This window comes from Eurypyga helias, unplaced genomic scaffold (assembly GCF_000690775.1).
Source record: "Eurypyga helias isolate BGI_N326 unplaced genomic scaffold, ASM69077v1 scaffold16953, whole genome shotgun sequence".
NCBI classification, from domain to species: domain Eukaryota; kingdom Metazoa; phylum Chordata; class Aves; order Eurypygiformes; family Eurypygidae; genus Eurypyga; species Eurypyga helias.
Window position 1 is genome coordinate 5,318 of NW_010239364.1, and position 25,384 is coordinate 30,701.

Sequence of the window (25,384 nt, forward strand, 5' to 3'; positions counted from 1 at the left end):
AGCCAAAGCCTCACATACTCAGATGTTCCAGTTCTACCTGAAATGGGAACCCAAAAGTGAAAACGAAATGCTGTCAAAGGCTGACTTCCCCATATGAACACGGGAATCATTAATGCTTTCCTTACCAAAGCACATAGCAGTAATTGTAGTATTTTCAAGTCCATCTACTGTAACTACACAAATATCAGAGTGATTCCTGTTGATACCATTTCTTAAGATTTTTCCCCTCTTTTTTCTAGACTGTTCTTCAGGGGATTATTTTGCTACCCATCCGTGCCATATGCATTGCATTCATTGTACTGCTAGCATGGCTCTGTGCATCAATTGCAACTTTCCGTCACCATGGAAAAGGATCTGTGCCACTTAAGGGATGGAGAAGGTAAATAGTGACCAATATTCATGAAAACTGTGCTTTTTTTTTTTAAATAACATAAAGCCAGCATCATCCCCCTTCCCCTGCTCCCCTCCCCTTTTTTCCTCTGTGAAATCCTAGTTTTGCCCATTTAGGTGAAGCAACAACAATAGTGGAGCATTTTAAATAGGTGGGTTTTCAATTGTCTTGAGGCTGAACGAAATCTGTATAAAAATCTTTATAGAACTTATTTTAGTACTAATACTAATAGGACTATTTTAGAAAAGAAACTCATTAAGTGCAGTATTTGGTAATATTACATAGGCTGAGCCTCTATGTAGCCTTTGTCTAATTTATGACAAAATTAGCTTTGACAGCTCCTCTCTTAGCTATGTTGCCCTTGAAAGAGTATTTTATAGCTGCCTTTGTGGGTTCTGGGTTTCAGTCACTCAGCTCTGACCTCAGAGTAATGAAGTTCCCTCCTAGTTGCAATGCACTGCGGCTGCACGCAGGAGGAGACAAGGAAGTGAGTTCTACCAAGGCTGAGAGAGTCCCATGAAGGGATATGTCCCCTGTTGAGGGAACATATTCCAGTAAGGGAACACTCTCATCAATTCTTTCTTGTTAAAACTGTAGTTAAAAAAACAGTACCAGAGTTAAATAAGTTCTTATAAAAAGGACACTGAATCTGCTAATTACCCACCCTCCCCTCACGGTAGTGTTATGCTACAGTGCTATAAGGTATGGCAAAAGAAGTAGCGTACTTTGAGGAGGGTTTAGTAAGATGCTGTACATTGCTTTATCTTTAAGATTATAATCTGGTTTGAACATGAGAAGGTGATGTTCCCTTCTCTACTTCTACTTCTTCCCCTTTAGCCCTGCACTCTCCCGGTGAGTAGTATTGCTACCCTGTGCCTGGCCCCCGTGCTGGTGAGAACTAGGAAATCTCTCGTAGGCTTCTGTTTCAAAGTACAAAAGAAGTACTAACTAAGATGGATAATATTTTTGTGTTTCTGTTTACAAGGAGGATGATCCAGACAACACTCTCATGCCTAACGCGTACCTTGTTCTTCATAATGGGTTTCCAAGTTAAAGTAAAAGGGAAAATAGCAAGTCTGCTGGAAGCCCCAATCTTTGTTGCAGCTCCTCATTCAAGCTTTTTTGATGCCATTATTTCTGCCCTAACTGGAATGCCATCAATAGTGTCTAGAGCAGAGAACCTGTCAGCTCCGGTATTTGGCAGTAAGTATTTATGAAAAAATAAAATGTTAGAAGTCAGCAGTTTGACATGAGGCCAAAAAGTCTGAACTCTGACACTGATTTAGGGGCAGACTTTTTAAATCCTTATGTTCCAAAGATATTGACAGATTATTTCCAGCGAAATCCCTGGAACAAGTTACTTTTGTGAATTTGTCAAAATGTCTAAAAGTATGCTGTTTCTTTTCAGATCTGAAATACAGTATCACTTTAAATGGGCTTTATGCTGAAAGCATGTTTTGGAACTGCTCAGGCTAGAGGCTTTCTCGTAAAATTCTCCCAGTAGGTAGCTTGAGAAATCTGTTCAGCTGCTGTCTTGGAACAGTCTGGCCCACAAATCTAGAACACGGATTAATGAAGGTTATTTCAAAACAGACCCAAGCTACAGCAATCTGGAAAATACCATATTTATAAGTTTAAACTCTCAGGCAAGGTTACAGATTTTTTTTTTTTTATGGGAGTCAAACTGGGAAAGAGCAAAAGAGAAATCATTCAAAAAGGAAATGCAGAGAATGAAAAAGATCAGATGATTCATGCTTCTATTATTTTCTTCTCCTTTTGGCACAAAAAAGAATCCCTGTTTGCATTATTCCTAGAATCAGCTGTAGACTTTCTGCTGGCTGTATGTCTCCTATCTCTATAGGACTCTTGAGAGAAAAAGCCAACACTTACCCAAAACTAAACTCGGCAGGCAACACCGAAAGTGCCTTCATAGGAAGTAAACTAACATAACACACTGACCTGACCTTGAAAGCATAGGAGTGGACACATCCTGATCGAGACTTCTGACATCTGATTTTTTTTTCCGTAATTCACATACGCACTGTGTGTGCTTTGTGATTGAAGAGGGACATCTTTCTTCTTCAGCATAGACTCAAACTACTTGTTGCTTGCAGTCTGCATGAGTTAGGTCTGAGTGTGGCTCATGAGCAGAGACCCGATCAGGTCTTCTCCTTAGCATTGTGTGGAAGACAACAGCAATATTAGCAGAATGTGTTTGGGTGAATTTAGCATGTTTATATCTACTGTAAAGCTCCTCAACTGGCGGTGTATATATATCTTCTGTGTCTTACTTCCCCTTTTGCAGAATGAGGACAATAATAATGCTCTTATCTCCTTAGTCTGAAAGCTGTTTGTGCAGTCTGCCTCTTAGTATGAGAATAACAAGCTTTTTGATACAAAGGAGCCTTGAACCCATGTTTTCTAAGCAGTAGTGTAAGACAATTTTTTTTTCTGTCTTTGACAGCAATTTTAAGTTCCCTTCAGCCTGTATCAGTTTCTCGTCAAGACCCTGATTCACGAAAGAATACAGTCACCGAGATAACTAAGCGGGCATTATCAAGAGGCCAGTGGCCACAGGTAATAGATATATTACTGCTATCCTGTCATCCTGTCACATACTCATATTGCAGTTCACTGTGCATCATCATGGCGTAAGTACCCAGCTGAGTAGAATTCTGTTGATGTGCCAGGATGAAGTCAGCGCTCACGTATATGACTGGTTTAGGAAAGGAAGATGAGAGGCTGGTGTCCAAAAAGTGTTGTCATGAGAAATGGGTCAGTTAAAATCCAGCCAGTACCAATTGCTGTTCCACAGTGCAGATGCTCCTGGCCTTCTCTTTCCCCTATGTAAGCTCATGTGTGAGAAGCTATTGCAGAGCTGTGCTCACAACGGTTCAGGGGTGAGCAGTTGATGGGATGAGCAACTCGGACTGCCCAAGCTCCAGCATGAACAGTACTTCAGCTTAAAACATCAGTTTCATGTGTGAAGAATAGCTGAGGTGAAACTCAGTTCAACCTTCAGGTTAATAATGCAGTAAAAGTGAGACTTTCAGATTGCTCTGAATTGTGGTAAGATTTTAATGCAGAAGCAGTAGTTACTGAGTCTGCCTGCTGTTTCCCATGGTCATTCTTCAGCAGCAAGCTGCTGTTGCGCATGAAGGCCTTGGATGGCCTTCCATCCTGAAGAGCTAATGGAGCAGGGGTTGCTGTGGAGGGAGAAAAACATTGAGGCAGCAACTCCGCTGCTCTTACGACAGGTAGAGGGCTGGGATGGAAATCACATCCTTTGCAAGAAGAAAAGCCTGGAACACTTGTGACTCTACTGATTTATTATTTATTTATGATTTACTAACAATTAGATTGCTAAACTGTTATGACTAAAGTGATTCCAGCAAAGCCCTGGTAGACCTAATCTCTGCTGAAAACAGCATGGAGAGGAAAGGGGAATTGACTTTACACCAATTCTGCACTTGGGGTAAAAACTAGATCTGTATTATGGCATAAGTAGTCTATGAGTCAGGTAATCTGGGAATCTCCAAGACTGAGTCAGCAGTACTACCTGGAGTGTCACTGGGTGATTCCTAGTCCTGTGCTCTGGCCACACCTTCCTTCTGTGTTTTTTGGGGGCGGGGGTTTGAGAAACGACCATGAGATGATGTCTGTCATGTCCTCTTCTGAGTGCCTGGGCTGCCATCTCAGCACAACAGAAAAGGAGGAGTAGCTGGATTCCCCATTCCCTCTGCCTAAAACCAAAACCCAACAGGCTGGGCAGTGCTTGTGCTTGTTAATAGCATGAGGTTCTGATCAGGGCTTCTCCCAATCCTGGACCGGAACAAGGGGGAAGGAGGGAATGATTACTTAATCTTTGGTCAGTCGCTAATCCGTGTTCTGGGGCTTATGACATATGCTAACCAGAAACAGACCCATTGCGTCCATAGCACCAGCAAACAATATCTGGTTACAGAATGCATGGCCAAAGACTAACACTAAATCGCTGTGTGCCGCGCTCTGTCATGCTTCAGAACAGCCTGTGTCTCAGTTATGACCTAATGATGCCCTCTTTCATCTAACCGTGACCTGTTCATTCAGACTGAAGTGGGAGCACACCCTGAACACTCTTGATCCAGACCAGTTATTGTGCTGAGGTTTCTATGGAATGCTGCTTATGATCCTGTAGTGATAGGAGAAACAAAGCTTCCTTATATTCCACGGAGGGCTGGATCTGGTGTGTCACACGGCAGCTCACTGCGCATCTAATTTAGTATCTTGCAGACACTAATTTGGAAACCGCTTGGGTGTTTGGTGAGTCTGAGTCATTCGGGTTCAGAGGCCACGTAGTGGTGTGTGATGCCTTCAGAGCTCTGCATGGCAGATGCACATGCTCTGCCTTTTGCTGCTGCCCCTCAAGCTGTGCTCTTCTCGTCGCACCTGGCGTCTCAGCTGGTGCTGATAGCATCTGCCTGGAAAGCCTCGAGTACCTTAAGCACTCCGTGTCTGCCCAGACGCTTGATGTTTACATACCCAGCAGTTCAGTGAGGAGCTGCCAGCAGCGGAACAATTCTCATATCACTACCAACACTAAACATTTCAGATGAAAGACCTTTAGTACCATATTTCTGAACTGATAAAGGCTTTCCCCAGCACTCCTCTCTTACAAAGCATTTGTTACCAAATCAAGATGGCTCAGGTTAACAGGTTAGTATTACTGTGAGCATCCTTCAATTATTCTTTCCTTTTGAAACAATGATATTCTTGTGATGCAGTGTACCATGTCACAGCTTGCATAAAAAGTCAGCCTTTATGTAACTGATGCTGAAGTATAATCTTTTTATGAAATGTGTGTGTATATATGTATTTTTCTCTTTAAATCTAAGATACTGATTTTCCCAGAAGGCACCTGCACAAACCGATCTTGCCTGATCACATTTAAACAAGGTGAGAGATTTTGTGGTGATGTTATTGGAAAATAATGTGTGAAATGTTAATGTGGTAGTTCTAGTGAGGCCTATACTTCTGCAGGTACATCTTCCACAACAGCATTGTAGTAATGTCTTACATGAGTTAAGTTTCAGTGGCATTAAATCTATTATTTTGTATTAGTCAGCTTACTCTTCTGATTTTTGGTATTTTGTAGGATGCAAAATACCTGTGATGTATATGGTTAGCTGGTTGGGGTTTTTTTGGGGTACAGTTTTCATCTAATTTATTTACCCAGAAATTTGACTGTGATTATTATTGAACTACCAAAATACATGCTGCTTACTATGTTCTTTTAGCTCAGCTTACAGTCGTGCCATCTTAGATTCCTGTAAATTTTGCTATGCAGTTCTTAGCAACCAAGTTATGAAATCTCTTTGCATAGAGCTTATCAAAGCAGGTCAATAGATTATTTTTAACACAGAAAGGTACTTCATAGTATCACTGATCATGAGGTGGCTGTGCAGCACTTCAGTTAAAGCCATGTCGCTCTCCTTTATCTTAGTGTTGCGGTGTGTCATGGGTAGCAAAGTTCAGTACTACACGCTCAGATCCATATCACTTACGAAGATGATCTCAACAGAGAAGGGTTCAGGAAATGCTCAACAGCCTTGTGAGCATCTGATCTTTTGAAACGAGTGCCAGTCAGTGGGAAGACAACACACCGAAATTGAGCGTGAACAGTCCAGGAATCTTAGGAAGCTTCTTCCTTGAAACGGAGACCAACCCTTCTCTGTCCTGACATGCGCTAGTTGCACAGCTGATTTAAAAAAAAAAAGACACAAAACTAAAACCTAACCCCCCCAGCACCTCCCCCAAAAAAAACCCTAGCAAAAAAAACAAACCTAAATGAACATTTCCCATTCTCTCCTTTTTTAAAAATTTCTCCTTCCAGATACCATGTCTTACATGAATCACTTAAAAGTCCCAACTGCTGTATTAAGCTTGGTCTTAACAATCCATTCTCATCTGTGGTTGCAGGTGCCTTTGTTCCACGAGTCCCTGTACAACCTGTGTTGCTCCGATACCCCAATAAGCTGGTGAGCAGAACATTCTTTTATCACTAACTAGGAATATGGAAAACAAAATCTGGCGTTGTCACCGAAGAACCTATTGCCCTGAGCTGCAGCGTTGGAGAGCTTCTGGAAGCAGCCAGGCTTCCAAGTGTCACTGTGGTGTAGCTGCTATTCTAATTTTGAAAAATGTACTGCTGGGCTGCTGGGCTATGGTTAAATTAAGAGGGAGCATGGGGAAGTATTGCAGCGGAAGTTAGAAACTTCCGCAAAGCCACAGAGCCTGGACTTTGATGTCTGAAATGCACACAATTACCCTACTAGGCATCACTTGTTTAAGTTCAAAATACTCTTACTGCAACAGGGGTTGCAGAGTTCCTGAACAAAAGCAAAGCTGAGCCATGCAGCACCTCTAACACTCCCCCTGCTTCAGGCCCCTCAGAGGGCAGCTTTGCAGGTGGTTCTTCTCGTGCAACTTTCCCTTGTTTTGCCAAGTAAATGTTTGCACTTTCTGCCAAATACGGGGGTACGGAGGTTCGGCTCTGCTCACTGACAGGTGTGATGCTGGGACGGCGGTCTAGCAACTTTTGGTTTTATTATCTCATCATCCAGCAAACCCAGAAAAGACCAAAGTTTTCATTCCTAATGGTTTTTAAGGTGAAAACCAAGTGATTGTTATTGTTGTTATTTACAGAGATTCCTTTGTAAAATCCTTTTACAGATCAATTTCAAAACAGTGAAGTGAATGACTACCGGGGATTGGTATGGCATTTCACTGGTAGGATTTAGGGATCTGCAGTATATGGTGTAAAAATAAGATACAGGAAGTAATAAATGTAGAATAAGAAAAAAACAAGCAGAGCAAAAGCATGATAGATTGCCTGTGCAGAAATGTCCTTAGAAACTAAATCAAATATATTTGTGAGGGCGCCTTTCTAAAAGGACTGGCACAGTCCTCTGGCAAAGTCTTACTAGACTATTATTTTCCTACTTCTGTTGTTTGGATCAGAATGAATGATTTAAAGTACATAAGTAACTCTGTAAGTTTTATTCTCAGTTGTTGATCTTATCAAAAGCCTGCCATGCTTATTTCCAGATTTTTAAGACAAGGAATCCTAGTCGCCTTGACACTTTTATTTATTTTCACTAGATGACTATAAAACCATCATCTGCTTTTACTAAGCTTGTGCATGATTTATATTGTAACTTATCTGCTCTCTAACTTTCATCTGGTTTTGTCATACATTTCTGTGTTTTATTTTTTCCTCAGGATACTGTGACCTGGACATGGCAGGGCTATTCACTGTAAGTATCTTAATCCTAAGGAAAATTATGTACAGAATTTTTTTCGCCCACTGCTGAACAGTCTGCCAAAGATATTCCACTAAGACAACACACACGTTCATCTAGATCTGTTGTTGTGAGGGGAAATACTTGGGGATAATGCTGTCATGCAGTAGATTTCATATCTGAATGGCTGGAGAAAGGGTTGGCAGCGGGGAAGCATTATTTCCAGCTCTGCCACTGTTTTGTTTAATTTTCTCCTATGTTTTGCATGTTACACTAGAGCCAAAGAAAGGGTTGAAATTCTTTTTCTTTGGGGAACAGTCATAGTCATCAAAACCCATTAGATGTTTACCATTTCCTACCTGGTATACAAACAATAAAAAAGAAATGTGATCCCCTCTGTTTATCCTTCATCTGATTTTGAAGACTCATATGAGAGTAAATGAAGAAGATGGGCAAAACAAGTATCAAATTTCCCCATCTTTCTCCATTCTGACATCTAGAATTCTTCTTTAGATTTTTATTTTTGCCTTACTCAACGAAAGCAACTGCTCTGAGATCCCAGTGAAGAGGCTATATACATGGTATCTGACATTGAAATAATGAAAAATATTTCAATAAACCATTTAGGCAATGGATCTGGGTTTATTTCTCCACACAGGTGGCCTTCTAATATTCACAGATTGACAGAATGGTCAGGGTTGGAAGGGACCTCTAGAGATCATCTAGTCCAACCCCCCTGCCAGGGCAGGATCACCTAGAGTAGATCACACAGGAATATGCTGAAATATTTTATTAAAGTATTAAAAAACCTTCACAGCTGCACTGAAAATATGTCTGGAAGATACTTTTCACCTTAGAAACATTCATTAAGATGTGGATTTGCAAAGTCCATATACCACCTTTTCATGTGGGATGGGTAGTGTATCCAAGTACAGTAGTGCTGATTACTGTGTGACTTGAATTTTTAAGGAAACTAATATTGAGACGTGTCTGAACTAGTGGAGCAGGTCATATGCACCTTTTAAGCTATCAGTAGTTAATCCTACCACCTGCACACTTGTAGAATGGACGTTATGAAAGCTGATCCAGATGAAAATGTCCACCTCATGTAGCTTCCCAAGACCTTTTGCTGTTATTACTGCCGCTGGAACAGTTCTCAGTGTACTGAGAGTAACGAATATTGCAAATTCGGTAGCATGCTACAGATTTCCCTTATGAAGGGTTTATGCTGGCAGATTGAAATGGAGCTGTGTCTTCAGTTCTGAGGGATGGTGTAGGAATAGGTGAAGGAAGAAATGAAACCAGAGGTATTCTGTGGAAAGGAGGAGGCTTGCCTATTCACTAGAGACTAAGCCTGGTGGTTGGGTGATGAAGGCTGAGATCGAAACCTCTGAGAAGATGAAAGGAACAACTTGGCAAAGTCATGGAAAGAAAAAGAATGGATGGATGGGACAGAATCCAGAGATGGCTAAGAAAAATTACTGGAATCAGAAGAGGATCCCCCGTGCAAACCTGCAGACCACAAAATGCAGAACTGTCACTTTGTAAAACCTCGTGGATAATGTGGCCAGGGTGGGACAATACCGGCCTCCCTCTCAGCAACCTCCTGCCCCAGTTTCTGCTTTCGCTTACTACTTCTTTCTTACTTTTTTGCCGAACTGGGACCAGAACCTGATGTTATGTGTTAGAAAATCAAGCGTGAAGAGTTGATTCCTGTAGAAAGTAGAAGGGATCCCGTCGTTCTCCTGCCTTTTCCTTTTTGCTTTTTTGTTTCATCCAAAACAAGAACAGAAGAAAGGCTGCTTGAAGGTTTTCCGTTATAACTTTCCTGATCTAAAGAACAAATGTGCATTTCTGCTGAAAAATCACAGGGAAGAGAACAAGTCAGAGGTGGAAGCAATTATGCTTATCCTCTTCCACAGTTTCTTCCTCCCCTTACCTGTTGATACTAAAATTTGGGAGCTTTTCAAAAATCACTGAAGGTCACAAAGATACTGACACTCCATTAACACGTTTGTGTAAACGCTACTGGGGTTTGCAGAATGGCTAGCGAATACTAACAGATCCTTGCTTCAGTTCTGCACAAGGAAGTTACTGGTCCCATCTTGCAGATGAGAGAATAAAAGATGTAAAGCCACTTCTCAGAATCGAAGCTCTTAAAGCTTTAAAATCCAGTGTGTATTCACCTCTTCATACAGTAACATCAGTGGATTTTGCTGGCCAAGGAACTGTGTAGTGTTGTTAATATGCATGACAACAGACAAGGGGTTGCCTGCCCAGTCAGCAAGGAGCACTCAGAAGCTCCGTAGAAAAAACACTGAAAGCAACATTTCAGGGAATTTCACGGCAAGGTACTTAAAAAACCTTACCCAGTAATGGCTGTGGTTTTGTCAGTCAAGTTTGAGCTACTAATATGCAAATACTCTTTTTTTTAAAATAAGTATAATGTGGTTTTCTTTCTCTTTCCTTCTTGCCTGCAGAAAAGAGCTGTGTGTAATGACGCTGTGTCAGCTCTTCACGAGGGTAGAAGTTGAGGTAAGAATTAGAAATATATTTGTGCTAAGATTCAGCAACCAGGGAATTTATACTTTAATATAAATGCATTATTCATGTGATTAGACTCTGTTAGTGAACAATAAACAAATGGCTCAGAAACAAGAACAGAATCACGGTGAGTAATGGATTTGTTGTCCATATCTATTTATCATTTAATCTGATGAGTTCCTAAAAGAAAGCTGTCAGAAGTGCCTTATATTTTTAAAGCATTGTAAAATCATTGCTAATTATCACCACATTTGCATAATTCTTAGATTTAACACCTTATATAATTATAATACATTCTGTTAAAGGTAACAACTTCTCTCTTGTTCCCACCTTCTCATTTCCCTGTTCCCTTCCAAGTATCCTTCTCTTCCTCACCATCTTCCCAGACTGAACTCTAAAAGGTTTCTGCAGCTAAGAGCTTACTGAAGGACTCCAGTACTGGCACTGGGGAGAAGGCTGAGCCTTGTATAATGAACCAGTTCCCTTGATCATTAAAATCAGCTGCACAGCACACAGACACATGAATGACAACTGAAACAACACATGCTTCATTTTATCGGTAGGCTTAGTCTGACTGCTGCCTGTCAGAGCGCCAGCGTTCAGAACACAGCAGTGAGGAGCTGCGTAACTGAGGTGTGATCAGTTTGTTTGTGTTGTACTTCCTGTCCTTGCCAGGCCACAAAGTGTTGTCAGGGTGGACTGAGTTGGCTTGGGGGCTGAGGAATGGGAGGATTTCAGGCAGGTTTTGCAAAACACAGAATCCAGCAAAGTTGTGCAAAGCTTTGCAAATACAAGCAGTGTTGCTACTACTAACAACTAGCAATATGGTCTTTGTTGTGAAACAGTGAAATTCATTTTAAGGGAAAAATATGCAGCTTTCACAGCAGCATGTCTCCCCAAAGTGGAACTGATTTCTTACCATCAGTGCAAAAGTCCTTCCATTTCAAAAAAGAAGGGGCAGATTTGCCTGAGGAAGGAGGGAATCGGGATACTCCTCTTAGGAGTCGACATTTCTGTTGCTATCCCATACTGTAAGCAAGCAGCCTCTCCACTCCCGTTGGCCTTGCACAGCCTCTACCTACCCTGCACGAGCAGGCCAGGGGGTTTGTGCGTGCATGTCTAGCCACGTTCTAACAAACTGTGGATGGATATTGAAATCAAGCAGTGAACCTTGGCGGTGAGTTTTAGGGCTGCAAAAGGTACAGCATTTGGCAAATTGTGTAAGAAGAGAGGCTAGGTCAAAAGCAGATCAGAGAAGTATTTTGCTACTATGATACTGAAAGAGCAGTGAAGAATTTTTCTTCCAGGACTGCAGTTTGTCAGGGAAGGTACACTTTGCCAGATAAGCAGCTGGGGGGGTGTGAGATCATGCATGCCACCTCAGGAGGCCGGGAAACCAAATTCTTCATCCCCGGCTGTGGTTTCTGGCAAGCTGGTTTTATGAATAATTGTAGATGGGTTTTTTGAGGGGGACAGAGGTGTTGTTTAACCTACCAGAAATTCAGGTTGCTGTCTGAGCAACACCTCAGCCTCACATGATGTAATGACCACTTCAAGACCATGGCCCATGTTTGCATAGATAAACTCAGAGTTATGACTTCATCTCACCTAGCGATGAGAGTTTTCCATGTCTGTACAGTGTGTGCCTGTGCTTCCTCGATTTAAGAGTTACATGACCTATGACAGGGAGTTGTATAAGCAGGGACGTATGTCAGACTTGAGCAGAGCTGGCAACTGCTTACAGAAGGACTGAAGTCTCGAACCTTCATGTGAACAGCTGCACCCGTGCTGTTCTCATGGGGCAGGGCAGGACTTTTAGCTATAAACAGAAAATTGTTATGGCTATTTGACAGATAACCTATTCCATAAACTTACTGGTTTTAATTGCGAAGAGGCAGCATTCCTTGAAAACAAACCTAAGAGGGCTGTGCAGGATGGACTGCCTCTATGTGGGCTGGTTACCACTATATTAGTGCCTAAGAAACATGTTGACACATAAATAGCAACTTTGTCTGCCAGTGAACCATAAGCAGCACCTTGTTCTAGAATTGCTGTCTAGGCTCTAAAATCTAGGATTTAAGGGCAAGGTTGCCGGGTGGGGAGTAGCTGAGCTAAATGATAACTGTAACTGAGAAGAGGCATGGTAAACAGAGCTGCAAGCTGCAGACTGAAGTAGAAAAAACAAAATACTCTTACACACACACTACTTTGCAAAGAAACAGATGCTGATTCATGCCACGTTAGATGATAGTTCATCTATGGGTACAGTTTACTGTAATGCCACTTCAACTTCTTACATATTAACATTGAGTAAACCCTCGACAGTAAACGTGTTGTAATTTAGATATCTGGGGTGTTTGGGAGGAGAGAGGCTTGTTTCGTTGGGTTTTTTACTCTTCTGCTTGGAGTTTTATAGTATTTGTGTCCAGTTAGTGTTCCACTTACAATTCAGCACTAAGATTCCTTAACATTTTTATCATTGAGGAAAAACTTCCAGGAAACTTATCAGTCACTTGCTGACAGGTACAGGTAACAGGTATGAGGTGGTACTGCAGTGTGTATTTAAAAACATCCTAAATAGTACGTACACTATTCTAGCTTATAAGATTACTTATAAAGATTCTTTGAGGAGGAGTGTACAGTATTTCAGACTCACACTCTTACCAATGTAGCATTTAATTTTCTAAGTAAGTATGCATTTATTACACTTTCCTTCTTTGGGGGCTTGATTTTTCACACTAAAGCAGCTTCTGCCAGTCTTTTAAGAGTAAGGTTTGGACCAAATCTTTTTTGAGGCTAGGGCAGAAGAGCCCGAGTGGTTTCTAAGGCGGTTGAGACCTCTAGTGTCCAGTTCCTTCATTGCATGGCTGATTTTTTTTCTCTTGTTTTTGCCCCATTCCAAACAATGACAAAAAATTGCCCATGTTGCTGATAAAGTGGTGACTATTAAACTGATTGGATAACTCATCTCTTTCAGTTTCTGCCTGTTCATGTTCCTACTGAGGAAGAAAAGAACGATCCCATTCTTTTTGCCAACAGAGTCCGGCAAACCATGGCAACGTATGTAATCGGTCATTAATAAAATCTTTGAAAACTTTTCTTTTATATCCAAGCAATTCCGTATATATCCTAGCCATAAAATACAATTTAGTCAAGTCCCAGGTACTTTATGTAGGAATTGTTCTAGTTTTTCACTAAGAGGTGTCAAATTCCTGTACTAAAACACACTGATTGTTTTTATATGGAGCACAGAGAAGGTTGTCTTACCTTGGAACATAGTATGTTCAATTTATGAAGAGCTGGAATAAATTGCTCCCCTATTTGCTCGGCAAGAATAAGGGAGTGGTTTGTTCTCCAAGGTTACTGGGCTGCACTCACAAGACTGTAAATCTTAAAACATCATGACGCTTCCATAGTGTACTTTCACAGTATGGTTTCACAAAGTGGTATATAGTGCTTTATCCTACTTGCAGCAGTGCAAGAATGAATTATCATTTGTTTTGTATATTGGCATTACAGCCAAACTGAGAACAGAGAAGGGAAACAGTCAACTGAAAATAATTTTAATATATGAAACTGCTTTTTCTTTTTCCTTAATTTTGTTTCAGTGCTCTGAATGTGCCAGTCACTGATCACACTTTTGAAGATTGCAGACTGATGATTTATGACTTTACCCATGGAAGCTGGGCTGGTGGAGTTCACCAAAATTAGCAAGAAACTCAAGTAAGGGAAGTTCAGCTGTTGGTAGCATAATGACTGCAGTGCTGCTGGTGTTGATGGCCATCTGCAAAAGGGTAAATTCCCTGACAACTGGCTTGGCCATGTGTAATATATGTGTATTTATGTATACAGCTTACATGCATAAACTGTATGGAAATCGGAGATGAGGAAAATCCCAGTAAGAACTAATCCCAAGTAATTTTTTGGGTAGTGTTACAAGGGGAAAAATGCATTTTTCTAATCTTTTATGGATTTATCTCACCAAAAGGAGAGGAAGGTAGAGCAGTACCTATTTTAGGCACTTGATGGTGATCTTGGTGCCCAGTTTAAATTGCTTTTGTAGAGGTGCACAGGCAGTGTGTGGTAGGAAGTAAAAAGCCTATTTTCCAACCTGAGACTTCAGCCAGTGGCTTACTGTTCTTAGTTGTACTGTGCAGCCATGTTTCCCTAGTGGTGTCGACTTCTTCTGTCTGGATACAGTGGACTTTGAGGACTGAACCACTTATTCCATCAAATAACCTGGCATGGCTGTGGTCAAATCTGAAGTATGTGCACAGTGAATCTTGACTTATTCCACATGTGCTATATATCCATTTATGGAACTCTGTCTGAAACAATCTTCAATAGTTACATGTCAATCCTAATTATTCTTACTGAGGTGCAGTGGTGTATTTCTGCAGAGAGATCAGATACTTCTCAGGCTGTAGCAGTACTAGCATTTGGGTAGAGAGTTAGCAAATAGAGCTGAGATCTATTCCCTTCTGTTAAGGAAATACTCACCCTAGAGCATGATGTGAATTTATGGTAATGAAAAGCTGTCTGCTAGACTAGTCTAGTTTCTGGACGGATGATTCTAGGTTTGCGAAGTTACTCTATGGAAGTCTGATATACCCAAGCATAGAACTACCTGCTTTTAGTATTAATAGCCAAGGGGAGTTGTTCTTAATTGCTGATTTCATATAAAATATCAGGTTGGAAGTACAACATTTCTAATGCTGTACACACATGCCCTGTTTGGCTATTTTTTGTCTTTGAACACTGTAATAACTCCTACTGAAATTCCATCTGTCCAAGAGCTGCTGTATAGAAATATCTCCTCTCCCTCATGTTTGCATAGCCTAAAATGGAATCATGTCAGAGAGCAGTTGGATACCTTTGCTGCTATTGCAAGTGCTTCCAAAGGGGGAAGAATCGGAATTGAAGAGTTTGCAGAGTACTTGAAGCTGCCTATTTCAGATGTCCTTAAAGAGCTGTTTCTACTCTTCGACAGGGTGAGTGGTTGGTTAACTGACTGGAAATCTTGTTGACAATGTTTTGTTAAGAGTCACATCCCAAAAGGATATTGAATTCATTATGTCCAGCTTAGTAAATGCTTCTCGGTTAGCAATTCCTGTAGGCAAGATAAGCAATTCTTGCATTCTTAAGTTTTGATGGAAAAAGGTTGGTCAGTTTATAACGTGTGAGATGACAGCCATCTCTTAGGCCAGGTTGCTGCACCACCATCAGATGATAATCTCCATTCTGGTAATGGCTGAATATTTCCTTCTGCCCACCCCAGATTTTGAGCTTATGTACACTGTGACAGCTTAATTAACCGATGGAGTTGTAAGTAGACAACTTAAGAAAGATTGAAGCTGCCTAGAGCAAGTGTTCCTGCTGTGTTTGTGAAGGGTCCTTTTGGACAGTATAAGGATGCCTCTTGCCTATCTGCACCCATAAAGGAGGCTGTGTGTTAGTTAGTCTGCTCATTTAGGCTTTCATCCATAGTCAGTGGTGATCTCATTTTCTGCTTCTCTCTGAAGATGAGGAAAATTGCTCTGTGGATCCCTCTGACTATACCAAGAGTGTCAGTTTCTGGAGTGTAGCATAGAAGCATCTTTCTTCTGGGCATCCAGTACATGCTGGAGTGCAAGCAGTGTGTTGTACTGCAAGTGCGTATGAGCTGGAGTTTGTTTCTTATCATAGGAGCTCTCCCAGGTCAGCATCACTCTTCCCGATCAAGTTAGCTTTAGCCATTCACCTGTCCTCAGGAGGTCATTACATTGTATACGCTGCTTAAAACTGTCCCAGGATTTTTCCAGGTAAAATGGTTTTACAAGCTTTCTTCATTCTTGCCTCCCCACCTTGGACCACTGGCTCCTATGAACACGTAGTCCGAGTCCTGAAGCACAGTACTTACAACAGAAATATGGTGTGGCAACCAAAATAATTAAGGGCAGTCAAGATTCCTTCACTTTCCCTATCTGGCACAACAGCATCAGTGACTGGAATTAGCCATGTAATGCTCAGCTCACTAAAGCGTTGAAAGCGTAGAAGATTGCAAGAAGAGACAAGACTCTAGTAAGCTTTCACTGCATTCATCTGTAAGGAGATCAGCTTAGCGGAGGAACCGTCACGCTAACGTGGCAGGGCTCTCTTCACATTGCTTCAGTTATGAGCCAAGGTATTTTGAGACTACGGCTCTGGGGCTTTCAGCCTCGTTATTTGTTTTCCGAAACAAACATCCACAAATCACATACAGCTAACTGCAGAGAAGAGTCAGACAGAGGTGTATCAGCAGTTGACAGAAACTGCTGAGATCTGAGATAACTCTGGCAGCTGGCGACAAGCACAGACATGAAGGCTGAGCACACAGAGTAGCTGTGTTTTGCCCACGCCCAGCTCACAGACAGTAAGGCTTCGGAGGGTTACAGAAGCACTGCGTCTCTGAGCAGCTGCCTTCAAAAAACCTTCGCGATGTTCCTCGCTAAAGCTCTGCTGAGTGGAGGAAGTGGTGGTGGTCATGGAGGGAGCCTTGCACGTGGCCTTGGAGGTCTCCTAACAGGAGGTGGACATGGAGGGAGTCTTGGAGGACTTTTTAGAGGTCTTGTCAACCTTATAAGTGAAGCAGCAGCTCAGTATAATCCAGAACCACCTCCACCTCCTCACAGTCATTTTACAAATGTGGAAATTTATGAGAGTGAGGAGACCAAACGGTTTCGTCGCCTTTTTGCCCAGCTGGCTGGAGATGATACGGAAGTGTGTGCCACAGAGCTAAGGGACATTCTGAACAAAGTGGTTTCCAGACATGAAGACTTGAAGACAGATGGCTTCAGCTTAGACACATGCCACAGCATGGTAGCTGTCATGGACAGTGATACAAATGGCAAACCGGGCTTTGAAGGGTTTAAATATTTGTGGAACAATATCAAAAAATGGCAGTGCGTATTCAAGCAGTATGATACAGATCAGTCAGGCACCATCGGGAGAGCTCAGCTGCCGGGTGCCTTGCAGGCTGCAGGATTCCGTCTGAACGAACAACTCTGCCAGGTTATTGTGCGCCGGTATGCCGACGAGGGTGGTAGCATGGATTTCAACAACTTCATTAGCTGCCTGGTACGACTGGACAGCATGTTCTGGGCTTTCAAGTCCCTGGACCGAGAGGGAGACGGACAGATCAAAATGACCATTGAAGACTGGCTGCAGCTGACCGTGTATTCATGAAGGGGTAGGAGAGAAGGATAAGATTCGTCCGGAAGCCTCCAATCCTGTACTACAGACCTGTAGTGTTTCCCTTGTTTTCAGGCAGATGTATGTAGCTGGTGGTAGGTAGCTCAGAGTGTTGTGGTGCCTCTTGTGCTTGCCAGAGTCTGCTTTGCTGAGGAGCGTGTGTAAGTTGTCAGTGGGACAGCTGCCTAAGTCTGTCTCAGAGAACTGTCTCTGGGCTGAAGTGAGGGAATATGCTGAAGGATCAAAGCTTAGTTATTTCTTCAGGTAAAGTGTCTTGTATATGAGTATAACTATTACATAAAAAGCTCGTAAGTTGGTGCTGCTTTGTGATGTTACTGTTCTGATTTGTCAGCATTCACTAAGCTGGAATAAAGCTCTGCTTCCCTGAAGGCAATCACTAGTAGAGTCATGCAATTATTTCTAACAAGGGAAAAAACATGAGAGTTGCAATAACTAATGATCAATGAATTTACATAATCATATTTCATTTCCCTCCTAGTTCTGCTTTCACATGCTTGTCTGTTGAAGTAAAACCCAGGGTGGTATTGTCAGTTCTACCTGCTGGTCTTCCTACAATTCTGTTAACTAGTCTCTTCTCTCTTTGCTTGAAGCCTTATAGTTACAATGAAAACAACTTAAAATACTACATTTATGTTTAGAGAAGCTTTCTGTAATAATGCAGTCACAAAGCAGCCAGCCAGCCAGCCAAAATCAACCTCTGGCTATCTGAGTTAAATTTTATCCCTGTGCAGCGTCCCACTCAAGCGAGTTACACAGTTCTAAGATGTCAGGTTCTGAGTAAAAGAAACAGGAGTAACACGAACTGTCAAAGGTACATTTCTTTGCATTAAGGATTACATAGTTGATGTAAACAGCTCTTGCACTGCTGTGTAACAGGGCAGGTTCTCAGCAGGGTTCTGCTGCTTTAAAAGAAAATTGTCTAGGGTGTGTGGTAGCTGACTGGAATGTGAAACATTTACACTACAGGCAGTCTCCAGATGTAGGAGCCCACATGCCCCCGCCCCTCCCCAGGGAGACGTCAGTGACTAATTGAGAAATACCACACAATACCCGCGTGGCATCTGAACACTAATGGGGTGCTGTGGTGTGGGTTTGTTTCTAAATTTCCATAGCTTTGATTTCTAAATCTTGCAGTTACACTTGGCAGATAGTATTTTCCAAACTGATGAAACTCCTCCATAGTATACTTGCAGAATCCTTTTTTTTGGAACTTAGGGAAAAGTGCCTTACAACCCTTGCCCAGATTTTTTCCGCCTGCACTTTGTTTAATACCAAACTGGGTGGCAGAAATAGCAAAAATAGTCGTATCAGCTCAAATTGTGATGAAAAGAGGTCAATTCCTTCCTAAAGGCATTCGCTCCCCTCCCAGTTACTCACTGGAAAAGCACAGTGTTATCCACAGTGGCATTTGGGCTCTGAGTAATAGAAAACTGAGCATAAGGCAATACCTCCTGGAGGTGATACCTCCAGGTGAGCACCATCCTACCAGGTTTGAGTCAAAATTTCTCTTTCTGACCAGTTAGAACTTGCATGTAGCAACAGGCAGTGGAAATTTTGGAGTTAACAGCAATAGCCTCTGAGATGATGAGCCTCAGTGCAAACAAGAGAGGTGCATCTGCAGTTCCTGCCCAGATAGTCCAGTTGTAGCTTCTCTGTGGTAGCTGTGTAAGTGACTTGGGGTTTACTTAGAGGAATGGCTGGCACATACACGATTTTTCCTGGAGCCTTACATACTTAGAAAAATGTTTTGGGGCAGTAGTACATTAAACTTCATAGACTCGTGTGTCTTTCAGAGAGCTTTGGCAGCTGCATAAAGCTAACTGATTATCTAGCCTAAATCTCCTTATGCCACTCAAGATGGAGACTGTTCCTGACAACGCAACTCTTGTTCCCCGAAGTGTAAGATTTACTGTGTCACATAAAAAAAACCCTAGTTATAGTAACCTCTGGTTACCATGCTGTAGTGAAAATAGTAGCAGAAAACTAGTTACCTTAAAGAAAACAAGGCTTGTTGATGTCATGCTATGTTTTGGTTATTCTGTGTCGCATAAATACAAATATATAAATATTGATGTTCTACTTTGCTATTTAGAGAACTGGAGCCCAGCTCACATGCTGCTTCCTTAAAATATTCTAGGGTGCATAGGCTGCAAACACAGCGAGATATGCACAGAAAGACTATTGCAAGGGCTTGTTTGCAGTGGTGCTACACAAGCACTGAAGGTTTTCCTGCATTTTCAGATTAACTCCCATCTCCTTTTCCCGGCAACAACCCTATCATTTCTCCTTAACCAAAATGCCAGAGCATTTGGAAGTTAGCCAGAATCCTAGGGTGTAGTAGAGCTAGTCACAACATGATCTTGTAAGTTGATTTCCTACTCAGATGGCTGGAGTTCTGTGTATCAGATTGCACTCAGTTTTCATTACTGGGTTTTAGCACTTTCATGAAAGTAATATGATCCTTACTGGCTCTTGTCATTTTTCCATGTGCAGCCAAAGCTGTGTTAACTGATTTCAGAAGTTGGGTTTTTAATGATGCTAGTTTCTTTAAGGTTTACTTCCCAATTACTGTCCTTGGATACTTATTCTGAACTTTAAAAATAAATTTTGAAAAAATCTAAGTGCATCAAACAATCCTCTGCTAAGAATACAGTCTATAAAACTGTCCAAAAATAATATTCCATGGAACTTTGAACAGTTATTGCTTCAGTTGTTTTAAGAGTTTAATGACACATTTTAATGTCAGATCTGTTATGAGAACTATGATGCAGCCAAACACTGCAGCACAATTTGTAAATAAAACAGCATTTATGAGAGAATATTGTCTCTTTCTAATGATTACAAACTGAGAAAAATTATATCCCAAGACTAGTCATATTTCTGCCTGAAAGTTTCCTTAAAATTCACGGGCCTTTGAAGCACAAGATGTTCAAAGGTTGCATGACTTCAAAAGAGATTGGCTAGACCATCGATATATAGAAAATAACAGTTGCCCACGCAAAACAGTCCTGAATTGGTTTTGAAGGCTAAATAAAATTGTACCTTAGCAGTTTTAAATCTTATCAAATATATAGCTTGATAAAGAAAAGTTAGTACTGAATCCATTATTATAGATATTTTGTTAATCAAGGACTGTCTTAAGACCTAAACTCAGTCTACAGAGTTTAAACAGAAATCCCTGTTTCATAGAACCCAAGACTTTCAAAACGCTATACATTTCTCTGCTGGTAAGCTCCATGTTCCACTGTTGAGCAGCAGAAAACCAGGAACAGAAAGGTTAAGGTTGGTATGCCCAAGTGAGCATTAGAAGCTGGGAGGAGAGCCAGAAATAGAACCTAGATCGGGCTGTTCACTACAGATTTACCCAGGAGACCACCCCTCTTCTCGGCTGAAAATGTTTTGTGCTGTTCTCAGACTTAGGGAGGCCAGTTTTTTCAAAAACTTTTTCTTCCTGAAATGTACAACACGTTATCCACAGAAGAAACTTCATTTTACACTTGTGTTTTCTTATAAAATGTTTTTGATGAATGCCCTTATTGTGAGTGTTCCAAACTATGAGCTACTAGTCATAACTACTCTGTCTGCCATCACCTAACACTTATCTATGGCTTCTACCCTCCGCTGGCCATTTCCCAAAGGCCTCAAGAAACTTTCAGTGTGGTCACAGGAACACTGCTGACTTCAGCATATATTTCAGCGGGCATCTGCAGTTTTCCTTATCTGCAAATATAATGCAGCTTACATTGAATTAATCACGAATCCCATCAAAGGAAGCCTCAAATGTTGTGTTGGTGTGGCTTTGTAGTTAACACACTGAAATGCCCGTTTCCATCAGCGAGGCTGTTACAATGAGTCCATTGCATTTCTGGCTTGAAAGGTAGGACAGTGTACTTGCTTCAGAGTAGCGTGTAGGGCGCTGTGTTTGCTTCAGAGAAAGGCTGTGGACAGACCATGTGGATTTACTGCATCGTCAGGCTGTACATTGACTGGCATGTGTTTTATTGCTGAAGGCTCCTAGGAAGAATGAACTCATGGCAACAGCCTCACTGCTGGCTTGTTTATTCTCGGGTGTTGCGGTTGTCTCAGCTGTAGCAAGTGCCAGTGCTACATGCACTGTTACGTTTACCTTAAGCTCAGGTATTCCAGTTCTTGTTAGAGGCTTCTTGGAGGCCATATACTAAGGAAAAACCTGTACGTTGGTTTAAATCTTTTCTGTTAGGGTGTTCGTAAGATAGAAATTGATACCCAGTTTCTAGCTACTGAAAGTATGGATATGGCTACTTCAGCCCCAGTATTACATGTATTTAGCAAGCTGTTAGTATTTTTTCAGGAAGAACAAATACCTCTTGTGTTGCAAACTGTCTTAGTGCCTGTTGTATAGTTGGTTTATACAACAGCTTTTAAAGTGACTTGCTGTATTAACTACAACTACTGCCATACGTATTTGGTTACAGAATGGAGATGGCACCATCGACTTCAGAGAATATGTAATTGGGTTGTCTATTCTTTGTAACCCAGCCAACACAGAAGAGACTATTCGGATGGCATTTCAGGTAAGTTCAATTTAGTGTAAATCTACAAACCTGACAAATCAAGACTGACTCTAAATCTGTTAGCTTTCAAATCATAAGTTTATAGCTTCAATCTGTTATGCAAATGTGAGTAATACTCTTAAACCAATTGACATTTAGAGTGTGAAGGGGAGGGGAAGAATTGCAGGCATCAGCTTCATAGAAGAGGGTTTCAAAAGCCATGTGAAGGCAGTAATGAATATGTAACTTGGCAGGCTAACTCCAAATATGATTCAGCAGCACTTGCAGTTTTTTCGCCGGAGGTTTTTTCTGCTGTGATTCTTCAATGTCACAAGTAGACAATAGATGGAGCAGTATCCTCTTGTGGGCCAAGCGCTCAGTAGAGTCACTCTTGTTAACAAAGAAGCGAGGGGGGGAAATCAAGAAGGGCTAATTCAGGACTGGCACATCCAAAAGTGGCATATCTATTGGCTTGTACTGTGGTGTCCTGATAGTACAAGCAGGCAAGGAGCGGTAGCTCCTTTCCAGATCTCAGGTACAAGCAGGCAGTGTGTGACCAGGGATACCCAGGTTGTGAATCCCTGAATAGGAAAACGCTTGAATGACCCTTTGTTAAGTAAATCTTTGACACACATTCGGTTATTTTACCCACTAGTCTGTTCTTATGAACCCTATGGAACAACAGAATGAGAGGTAGATCGTGTTCATCTTAAACTGGGTACTTTTTAGTACTACTGCGTACTCAGGAAGTGCCAGAATTTTTACGGCAATCCATTGTCTCCACTGGCTGCTTTACAGGGAAGCGCTAAGCTGTTTGAAAGGACTGGTGCTTTTTCAGGGATGTTTTACCACTACAGAGTCCTGTGAGGAAGCAAGCCTCGCAGCTATTGTTGCCGTTCCCTTGTTTTGTTTAGACTATATTCTTCAGTATCTTAACAGTTGCGCTGATTATAAAATTAGTAATTTGTTTTAATTCCCTGTTAAGTTCAGTCTGAAATGGAACTATGAGTTTCCTTTTGCTACTTGTTTTCTCTGCAACTAAATGTACTTTCCTTTGCAATGGGAAAGTTTGCCTGTAGCAAGTACTTAAGAATTACAGCCAGCCAGCCCTTGTATCTCTCAAGGGGGTGATTCATAGGCAGATGCTTACTGTCACTGGGCTGGGAGAGATGGGGTGATCAGTGTACATCTTCTGTCTCCATTCCAGTCACCAAAATTCCTTGTTAATTATAATAATTCCTTACTGGCTGACAGATCACATATAGTAAAATGTAGGTATTTTATGTCAGAGCATAAATTATGCCAAGTTTAATATCTGATGGCAGATGTGCCATACTTAATGAAAATGAAGACTAAGACCTAGTATACAGTGGCTGAAGCCAGCAGACCCTTAGCATAGCTCATGGTGACAAGTAACATAAACCTTTGCATAAGTTTTGGTTTTATCAGGTTTGTATGAGTTTTATTACTGAACTAATGCTGTGAGTTGTTGTTGCAGGTTTGCTACATACTTTTCCTGTCATAATATTCTAGTCCCAACTATAGCATGTACATTGCTTTGCTAAGTGTCTGCTTAGTCTTATTCCAGAGAAAATAACATCAAATCTTGTGCAAGAGAAAGTAGCTGGGATGCAGTCAGTCTCTTCAGATCCCAGGCACTGGGGTTTGCAGGTCACCTCTTGAATCCTAGAATCCTTGAGTCCTAGGAGCACACCTAGGCTGGTGTGCACAGAAGGTTCACAGCCATGCTAAAATCTTTCTGCACGTGATGTCTTTTCCAGCTCTTTGACATGGATGAGGATGGCACTATAACGGAAGATGAGTTTGCTTGTATCATTCAGTCAGCTCTGGGGGTGCCTGAGCTTGACGTTTCTATGCTCTTTAAAGAAATAGATGCAGATGAAACCGGGAGGCTGTCCTATGGTAAGTGGCGTCCTTTTGTAACGAAGAGCACTCTGACAGTCATACTGACAGGGAGAGTTGCCTACTTTTTTCCTCTCTGAAATTATCTGATGGTTCTCATACCCTGTTTCTGGGGAAAACTATTGAAGCACAGACCTAGATGCCTTATGCTTCAGAGGAAAGTAACTGGAGATCAGCTTCAGTAAAAGGAGCAGGCACTGCAATTTGCTTTGATTTTGTTGCTGCACTGTAGTATCTGTATTTTTATATTTTTCAGATGAGTTCAAGGACTTTGCACTCAAGCATCCAGAATATGCCAAGTTGTTTACTACATACCTAGAGCTACAGAGATACCAGTTAGATATGTTGGAGGAGGATGACATTGAGTCATATGAAGTCAAAGACAGTCCAGTTAGAAAGACTACAATCCCCGTCTCAGAAACAACACCAATTGCAAGAAATAAAGTCTGCCCTGAAGGCAATGAAGAGGAAAACTCAAGTACCTCTGACAAAAAGGATGACTGAGAAAAGTTAAAGAATTCAGCTCTTGAATTCTACTGGATTTATTCCCTAGCTGTTCATAAGCACAATTGATCTAAAATAGAGATGGAAGTTACAATTTTAAAAAAGGTGGTTTTTTTACTCTCATATCAGGAGGAGTTATTCCTGTTTGAGTGTAAGGGAAAAACGCCTGTAACCGTTCTGTTCTTGATCCACAATACTGGGAATGTTGTTCACTGTTTTCCAAGTTCATGCTTCCACCAATGTAATAGATGTGGTAAGAGGCTCCAGCACTGTGGTGACCTCTCAGAAAGGAGACTGAGGAGTCTGCTTGTGTAAAGAAAGAAGTGGAATTTTTGGTGTTGCTCAGTTGTTCTACATCCCCAACATGGCTTAAGGGGGAAAAAAAATGCCAGAATGTTTTAATTTGCACTATTCCTCAGCCTTTCTCCAGTTTCTGGGATACACAAATGACTTAAAAGAAGCTGTGGGTTAAAGCTGGTGTTTTCTTTAACTGTCCTTAGATTTCCCTTAACTACTTGTTAAGAAGCTTAGGCTTTATAGTGCACAAGACCTGCAATTTCACTGATGTTAACAGAAACAGCTTTAGGCATAAGGGCTACTTAAAGATGGAAATGGCTGCACTTCCAGCAACAAAACCTAATTGAGATTCCAAGATTGCAGCTCACCTTCTACAGGAAAATGCAGATAATAAGACCCAAGAATTAATAGACTATTTTAAAACACATAGAATGCTGTTTACAGTAACAACTATTCAGGATCACATTAGGAGGAACATTTCCAACTTAAGCATGTTTTTATCCTAGTCACTATCAGAAGAGGAATGTGACCTTGCTCTGCAAAACTTAAAAGGCAAATATGCTGTCAAGCCATAGTTCCAGTAGTTAGTATCTACTCTAAAGTTGCCTCCTAGAAACCATGTTTGCATTACTGTGCCATTACTCAATATGTTCTTAGAGTTTGATTCAAAACCAAGCTCTTTC

At 41.4% G+C, this 25,384-nt stretch overlaps 2 protein-coding genes across 2 annotated transcripts; both read left to right on the forward strand.

The window, feature by feature from the left end:
* Nucleotides 1-239: 239 nt before the first annotated feature.
* On the forward strand, nucleotides 240-24,404 carry LOC104506983 (lysophosphatidylcholine acyltransferase 2-like; the record flags this gene model as incomplete). The annotated part of the gene is given in 14 exon segments (XM_010148132.1): nucleotides 240-379; nucleotides 1,377-1,594; nucleotides 2,856-2,968; nucleotides 5,266-5,326; nucleotides 6,350-6,408; nucleotides 7,652-7,686; nucleotides 10,152-10,206; nucleotides 13,193-13,275; nucleotides 13,824-13,877; nucleotides 13,879-13,938; nucleotides 15,053-15,206; nucleotides 21,900-21,998; nucleotides 23,759-23,900; nucleotides 24,157-24,404. Coding segments are annotated over 14 exon segments (1,521 nt in total), but the record flags the coding sequence as incomplete, so codon positions are not given.
* Nucleotides 16,672-17,418, forward strand: LOC104506982 (calpain small subunit 1-like). The gene has a single exon (XM_010148131.1). The coding sequence runs from the start codon at nucleotides 16,672-16,674 to the stop codon at nucleotides 17,416-17,418; it is 747 nt and encodes a 248-aa protein (XP_010146433.1).
* Nucleotides 24,405-25,384: the final 980 nt, after the last annotated feature.

Excerpts from the sequence above, each read along its gene's own strand:
- LOC104506982 (XM_010148131.1), top strand. The coding sequence starts at position 16,672 with ATGTTCCTCGCTAAAGCTCTGCTGAGTGGAGGAAGTGGTGGTGGTCAT.